The sequence below is a fragment of the Rhea pennata genome, chromosome 11 (genome assembly GCF_028389875.1).
Source record: "Rhea pennata isolate bPtePen1 chromosome 11, bPtePen1.pri, whole genome shotgun sequence".
Taxonomy (NCBI): domain Eukaryota; kingdom Metazoa; phylum Chordata; class Aves; order Rheiformes; family Rheidae; genus Rhea; species Rhea pennata.
This window is the reverse complement of record NC_084673.1, coordinates 3,283,670-3,291,039: the sequence shown is the minus strand read 5'-3', so window position 1 is coordinate 3,291,039 and position 7,370 is coordinate 3,283,670. Positions and strand designations below refer to the sequence as shown.

At 50.7% G+C, this 7,370-nt stretch overlaps 1 protein-coding gene across 5 annotated transcripts; it reads right to left on the bottom strand.

The window, feature by feature from the left end:
* RAB9B (RAB9B, member RAS oncogene family) lies at positions 1 to 7,370 on the bottom strand. 5 transcript variants are annotated; one of them, XM_062584494.1, is made up of 5 exons: positions 7,316 to 7,370; positions 4,641 to 4,711; positions 4,350 to 4,494; positions 4,152 to 4,262; positions 1 to 3,454 (listed from the first exon to the last, which is right to left on the bottom strand). In XM_062584494.1, the coding sequence occupies exons 4-5, from the start codon at positions 4,158 to 4,160 to the stop codon at positions 2,804 to 2,806; spliced, it is 660 nt and encodes a 219-aa protein (XP_062440478.1). In that variant the 5' UTR covers positions 4,161 to 4,262; positions 4,350 to 4,494; positions 4,641 to 4,711; positions 7,316 to 7,370; the 3' UTR covers positions 1 to 2,803. The 5 variants fall into 5 exon arrangements, with proteins under 5 accessions (XP_062440478.1, XP_062440477.1, XP_062440476.1 ...); XM_062584493.1 differs by having other exon boundaries at positions 4,350 to 4,470; XM_062584492.1 differs by having other exon boundaries at positions 4,152 to 4,289; positions 4,350 to 4,711.

The window sequence follows — 7,370 nt, the reverse complement described above, 5'->3', positions numbered from 1 at the left end:
TTCATTTGAATACATCCATGTTTTATTTGCTTAAATAAAGGTAGAATCTCAGTTTTACAATTCCAGTTCTGTAACAGTAGCAATGACTGCAGGAGCATGAGTAGACACAAAGAGGGGATGGCTGTTGGCATTGAACTTTGCCTCAAAGAGTTCAAGATCTGGGCTCCTTTGGAAATTGTGCGTGTATCAATTTAAAATAAATTAAACAATTTAAATGTAATATAAAACACTACGCTCTTTTTAACGCTTTTTAAAAATACATAGACCTAATAAAATAATTTTTAAAAATAACATCAACTATCCAATGTTGGTTGGAAATAAAGACAACGTACTGTGTAACAGCCTCCAGTGCACACACACTGTCTGCACAGTCTGTGCACTGGGAGATTCTCAAGTGTCAGCTGTTCGCATCAACACATACCCGAGGTCCTACAAAGAGCATGCTGCATGTGTCCCTCCTACATCACAGCTTGTTCAGTCTCTCACAGGAGGTGCCAATCCTCATGCAGATCACGTGAGAACAAGGCTGGGAGAGCAGCACGGTTTCACCTGAAGGGAACTCCCTCAACAACCACTCTAGCGGGAGTGGATACCCTTAAAAACACAGCCTGCAAACGAGGGCCTGAGCCCATCCAGGCCCTCTGGAGCCCTGCACAAATCAGCTCAAGTGGAGTGTGTATATTTGGATTTGTTAACCAGAACCACAGGTTACAGTGTTCAGGATCTTGAAGGAAACATCAAGCAGTGTTAAACTGAAGAAAAATCTACAGAGGCCTGTATAAGTCAGAGATTATTAAATAAACAATAATTTTACAACCTTGTAAAAATCCGTTGCACCTATGGAGGCAGAGCCTTCTCTTACACTTCAAGGGACCTGATTTTCCAGAGGCTGCAAGTACTCCCGTGTCCACCCTGTGGACACTGTGGGTATTCAGCCCTATTTAGAAATCAGATCCCTCCAACATGTACTTTGCAGTAAAGCTTCAGTCCCTTCCACATGTGCCTGCCCCATAGAAAAGGGCTGGATCACCCTGAGTTCCCATAGAGGACACACTCTGCAAACTCAGAAACTGCTGTGTGACAGGATTAGCTGCCACCAGCCAATGCAAAGACAGGACTGCTTTGCTGTAAAGCGCAGAGTAAATGAGGCTGCTCTATGTGAGCTGCATGATGCATCATCCAGCAGCTCATCACAGGGGGATCTGCACTCAGCAGCTAGCTGATACGCACGCAGGGGAGCTCTCTGCGTGACAGGTTCCCATGTGCTTACGGGCAAGGTCATCATGGGCAAACACAAGCACAAGAAGTTGCGCGACATGAGGTTACAATGGAAAGAAACATCAGCCAGCAAGCACTGACCTCTTTGCTACACACAGTTTGGGACTGCAACCTGGCAGGAGCTGGGATTAGCAAAGCCTGGGGTCCTTTCTCCAAGTTTCCCTGCCCCTCATAGACCATTTTTCAGCAACCTTGAACAGAGGTGGAATCAGTCCAGATCTCTCCCCATCAAACAGAAAGAAAGCAGCCATTAGCAAAGGCCAATTAACTGTATGGATCCTCTCTACCAATAAAGTCTCTCAGAGCTACAGGTAAGATGTACTGGACGCCCCTGTTGGCAGTAAGAGCCAGCACAGCTGCTGTGCTCAGCAGCACTGTGCCTGACAGAGCAGGCAGTAAAGGTGAACATTCCTGTGCACCACATCCAGAGCAAAACACCCAAGTTAAAGTGACTGAAGACACCGACCCATCCGTCGACTAGCGAGGCACAGTGGTCACTGGCCCCATGCACAGAATGAGTGGCTTTAACAGCTGACCGTGCATAACTCCCTCAGCCACCTGCACACCCAGGAGACATTCCACCCACCTACCACCCAGCCTGCTAGAGCTCATCATCTGGGCATAGCAATTACTTACGACAGAAGCCAGACAACTGGTCAGGGTTCATATTCCAAATCTTCTAAGCTCCTGAGAAACTCTAAACCTTTAGACATGGCCAGGAGGGTTCCACACAGGTACTTTCCATCCAGGGCTACCCAGGGTATGAGAAGCAGTATCTGATGTTGAGCCTCCAGAACAGCTAACGTGACATATATTAAACAGGGAGCAGACAGTCTCCCCACAAGTAACAACCATAACAAGACAAAGTTAGAGACGGGGAAAAACAGACCAGAAATAGGCAGCCACAAAGAACTGATGCTGCAGCATTCAAACACAGTTCCTTCTCCTTCATATGCTGTTTCATAGTACTAACAACTCTCAACACAGTTCAGTCTCAGGACAGGATACACTTATCCAAAACAACAGATGCACACATCTCAGTCACTCTAGTATTTGGCATTCTCACAGTCGCATGGGCTAAGGTCTCCCCAACAGGTTTTGATCAGTATGCTGAGCAGACTTTCCTTTGGCAGTAAGGTCATGAGTTTAGTGGATCTGCTATTTTTCAGTTCAGGACTAGAATACTTTAAGGAGTGTCTTGAGCTCTCTCAGTTTTGTTCTGCAGGCAGTTCTTGGTAAAGATGAGATGTACTCTCTTCAGCTCAACCCAGTTCTTTAAACCTGCTAAAAACAGGCAGAGATGGAAGCAGGACTACATTCATGTGCTCTCTGACAGCTCCCTCCTGTAGCTATATCCCCTGTGCCTGAAAACTCCAGCCAGAATTCAGATGGAAAGGCTGCAACTCCTCGGTGAGCTATCTACCTATTGTCCTCGGGGCCACCTTCCTCAGAGTGCCCTGAGCTGCCCGTGCTTATTCCGCTCCCGCCGCTGGTTCAAGGGAACTTCCCCAAGTGGCAGCCACTCTTAACAACAGGAAGACCCAGATTTGGAGCTGGTGTGCAGGTCAATGGTATGGCCCAGCATACAGTGCTCTAGCTGTTCTTCTACTGCCAGCACCTGTCGCACAGCTTCCTCAAAGGCCACTGCCACATTGGTGTCATCCTTGGCACTAGTCTCCAGGTATGGATAGTTCCCGTTTTCCATGCACCAGGCCTGGGCCTCCTCTGTGCTCACTTGTCTTTCAAGTTTGTCTATCTTGTTGCCCAGAACTACAAACGGGAAGTGTTCAGGGTCCTTCACATCAGCATAATAGACAAACTCCTTCTGCCAGTTACTGAGGTTCTCGAAGCTTTGCCGGTCATCCACACTAAAGGTCAGCAGGCAGCAGTCTGCCCCCCTGTAAAAGGGGGTTCGCAAGCTCTTGAATCTCTCCTGTCCTGCAGTGTCCCAAATCTGCAGAGTCACAAAACGTCCATCCACCTCCAGGTCTCGGTTTAAGAACTCCACACCAATTGTGTGGAAAGCCTGAGAGTCAAACTTGTTGGTGACATAACGGTTCATGAGGGAACTTTTCCCAACTCCACCATCCCCAAGGAGAATGACCTTTAATAGCAAGGACTTCCCACTCATTGCAGCAGGACGGAGGGGCACAGGACCAAGGCAACCTACAGCGCTCTGAAACGGTACAAAATAGCTATCTGAATCACAGATTCTGCAGAGAGTCACTCAGCTCAGTACCTAGAGCTCCTGGTTCCTGTGCTGACAGTCTGACCTTGTCTCCACAGGCACTTATTACAGCTGAAGGAAAAAACACTGAGTCCCTGAAATCTCCCTCAGTTGTTCTGTTCCCCTTCAGAAATTAAGCAGCACAACACAGACTGTGGAGTAAGTTGGAACAAAGAATGCAAGTTTTGTGGTATTCCCTGGAGTTTTATAACTGGAAATCTACTCTGGATTTCAGAAAAGGATTAACAGGATCTTTCTATTATTACCCTATCTTTACATTATTTTGAGGAACGTAGAGCAAAACTCCAGCTTTTGGATTTTGCTGGGGATGAACAGGAAAGACCTCAAATAGAATAAGGTATTGCCATCTCCATTTCTCAGTAATTTCTGTAAATAGGAGGCAATCTCTCTTATTAGAACAAACAGTAGAGCTGGGAATTAGGCAAACTTTCAGGCACACAAGTCTTCCATCAAGTTTGAAATGGAAGCAGCAGGTACTAAGCACAAGCAAACTAAGCACAAGTTGAGAACAATTTTTGAGAGTTTAGTTAAATGTGATATAATTGATACATATCTAAGAAAATTTTGTGCTCCTGAAAGCTTACCTAGTTTTTGTAAACATATCATCACTAGATGAAAATCTTACCTTGCCCATGTCTTCAGAAACAGCAAAATATCACTGGGGATCTCCATCACCAGGCATTTTTTTCATCATACAGTCACTAGCTATTTCATTTGTTCTGTCTGACTTGCTATACTGCAAGGGTGCAAAAGACATACAGGCCTAATATCAAAGTAAGTCAGCCAGTAAACCATTTTTAATCACTCCAGAATGCTGACTCACCTTACAAGCAGAGCTGCGCTGGCTTCCTGCGTGTGATCTCTACAATTCTGAAGGGGTTTCCCAGGCACAGAGATGGCTTCTCTGATGCTCTTTTTGGCAATGCTTTTTGCAGTCCAGTTTGCTAGGAAACAGATACAAGTTCACACTGCAAGAATACAGGTTCCTTAGTGAGCAGCCAGAGACAAAAGGCCAAGTGCGGACCAGTCTGCTCCCTCCCAGGGGTGTTCTGCAAGTCAGGATAAAGGCCTTACATGGAATGAGAGATCTGTTTTGCTGCTGTCTGTACTGTACCTGCTCTAGAAAGAACAGCACTTCCGCCTCCAGAACCATCCAGGGAACACCTTCCTCCAGCATAACAGTCACTAAAAAACAAACATCATTCAGTGAGTTTGCCAGATCTGCGCTCAGTGTGCTGCCTTCGAGCTTGTAATATTGAGCCAGGGTGAAAGAACAACGGCAGAGCTCTAGGAAGCTGAATGTGCAGTTACTGATGATGAGAGTAAAACAGCCAGGAACAAGGTGCTGAGGACACAGTTTCTCTTGCCTTAAGTAAAAAGTAACACATCTAACTTCTGATCAGGGCAGAAAGAGTGCATCGTGGATGCTAAACCCGAATAAGAGAAGAATAAATTGAAAGAGCTCTGGCATGAAAGCACAGGCTGCGTAATCTGGTTCTCACCCCAGTCCTGAGGAAGTCAATATTCTAGGAAGTTGACTCCTTTGAACTGCTTGGCCTGCTTACCCGCACACTCTGGAATCTGATCTGAGGATTGAACATGTACCTAAATCTGCTAACCAGAAGAATGAGCCAGCTGGTGCAAGCCTGGTATGAAATACGAAGAGATTTTGCTTGCTTACACCTGCTAGCAACATTCCCAGGAGGGGTGTGGACATGTGGTGCTGCTTCGTGATGACACCAGCAGACCAACCTCTGACAGAAATATAAGTACTTGCCTCTGTTGGGAGCAGCACTCCTATTCCTTCTAGGGCAAAAGACACTTTTGCATTAACCCCAGTGGGCCCTGCTCTACTTTGTTTCTTCTCTGTTCAGAGTTCTCTCAGCCAGCGCCTGCCACAAAGCTAAAATCAGTAACTTCTGCTTAACTCTGTGGGCAGCACAGAAACTATCTAAAGACTCAGTAATTTCATTTCCCCTGCACAAAAAATACCCCAAGTCAAAGCCGTGCTGCACAGTTGAACTGACTTGATGGGTCTGAGGACATTTTAGAAGCATCTGTGCAACCAAGTGGCTCTAAGGCAAAGAACAAAATGACAAATGTCATAAGAGACAAACAGGAATTGCAGTATAGCTCCCTCTGGGCTGATGACTTTGGAAAACTCTCCCCTACGCAGCTGAGCTGTTCAAAACCCTTGCTCTCTCTAGTCCAAACCCTTGCTAAGGGGGGTGTAAGCTAGTCGATGCCCTGTCTCCCCTTCGCCCATGCCAAAGTCCTTCCTGAAATAAGCCAGCAGCCCTGACAGGAGTTTTCATTTAGAAAAGGTTTACAGCAGATAAGAAGTGACTAACAGTCACAGAGGTTTTAAAAAATGACTAATGGGTTACTACAGACCACTCCAAAGTCTGGCAGGTCAGCAGACTACCGACAGGCATGACACAGCCACGACACCGAGGGGCACACAGCCATCCACCACACCTACAGCAGTGACGATGTTTTTGTAGCCTGTATTGGCTGATGAGCCCTTTACAAGCTCTTTATAAGAACAACCTCAGCTTCCAGCAGAACATAAAATGGGCAAGTGAATGCACCCTTAGTGCAGGACACCAGCACCTGTTTGTAGATAAAAGCAGAAGGGGGCACGCGTGGGTGTCAGGGGGTTGCACCGAGGGCCCCGGCTCTCCCCATTTCCAGGCCTTGGCTCCGTGCTTGACAGACGGCAAGAGATTCCCCCGGAGCCACCGCAACCCCAGCGCACTGCCGGCCCAGGCAGGACCAGGTCCTGCAAGGACAGCCAGACCCCCATGCAGCGCCAGGCCAAGCTGGGCCCCGCAGCCCTGTGCGACGGCAGCAGCAGGAGCAGGAGTCGGGGCTCCCGGGACGCCTAGGATGTGGCGGGCGGAAAGGAAGGAGAAATGGGGCCAAGGAGGACTGAGACCTGCAAGAGAGGGTGCCAGGGAGGGAGGCTGAGGAGACTCCCCACAGCCGCATGGGGTGGCCCGGGGGGACAGGGATGGGGGCACCCCACAACCCCGCAGGGCTGCCCAAGGGACTGGGATGGGGGCACCCCACAGCTCTGCCAGGGAGACGGGGATGGGGGCACCCCACAGCCCCGCAGGGCTGCCCAAGGGACAGGGATGGGGGCACCCCACAGCCCTGTGGGGCTGCCCAAGGGACTGGGATGGGGGCACCCCACAGCTCTGCCAGGGAGACGGGGATGGGGGCACCCCACAGCCCTGTGGGGCTGCCCAAGGGACTGGGATGGGGGCACCCCACAGCTCTGCCAGGGAGACAGGGATGGGGGCACCCCACAGCCCCGCAGGGCTGCCCACGGGACAGGGATGGGGGCACCCCACAGCCCTGCCAGGGAGACGAGGATGGGGGCACCCCACAACCCCACAGAGCTGCCCAAGGGACTGGGATGGGGGCACCCCACAGCCCTGCCAGGGAGACAGGGATGGGGGTACCCCACAGCCCTGTGGGGCTGCCCAAGGGACTGGGATGGGGGCACCCCACAGCCCTGCCAGGGAGACAGGGATGGGGGCACCCCACAGCCCTGTGGGGCTGCCCAAGGGACAGGGATGGGGGCACCCCACAGCCCTGCCAGGGGGATGGGGGCACCCCACAGCCCTGTGGGGCAGCCCGGGGGGACGGGGGCACCTCCCAGACGTGCCGTGAGGCCTGGCCCGCACAGGCTCCCGCCGGGGAAGGGGGCCGAGGAGCGAGCGCCCGGCGGAGCGCGGCCGCCGCGGCGGAGCCGGCAAATGGCGCCCGCCCGCCCGCTCTTACCTCCCCTCGGCGCCGCCGCTCCGCGCCCACCTGACCCGCCAGGGGGCAGGTGCCG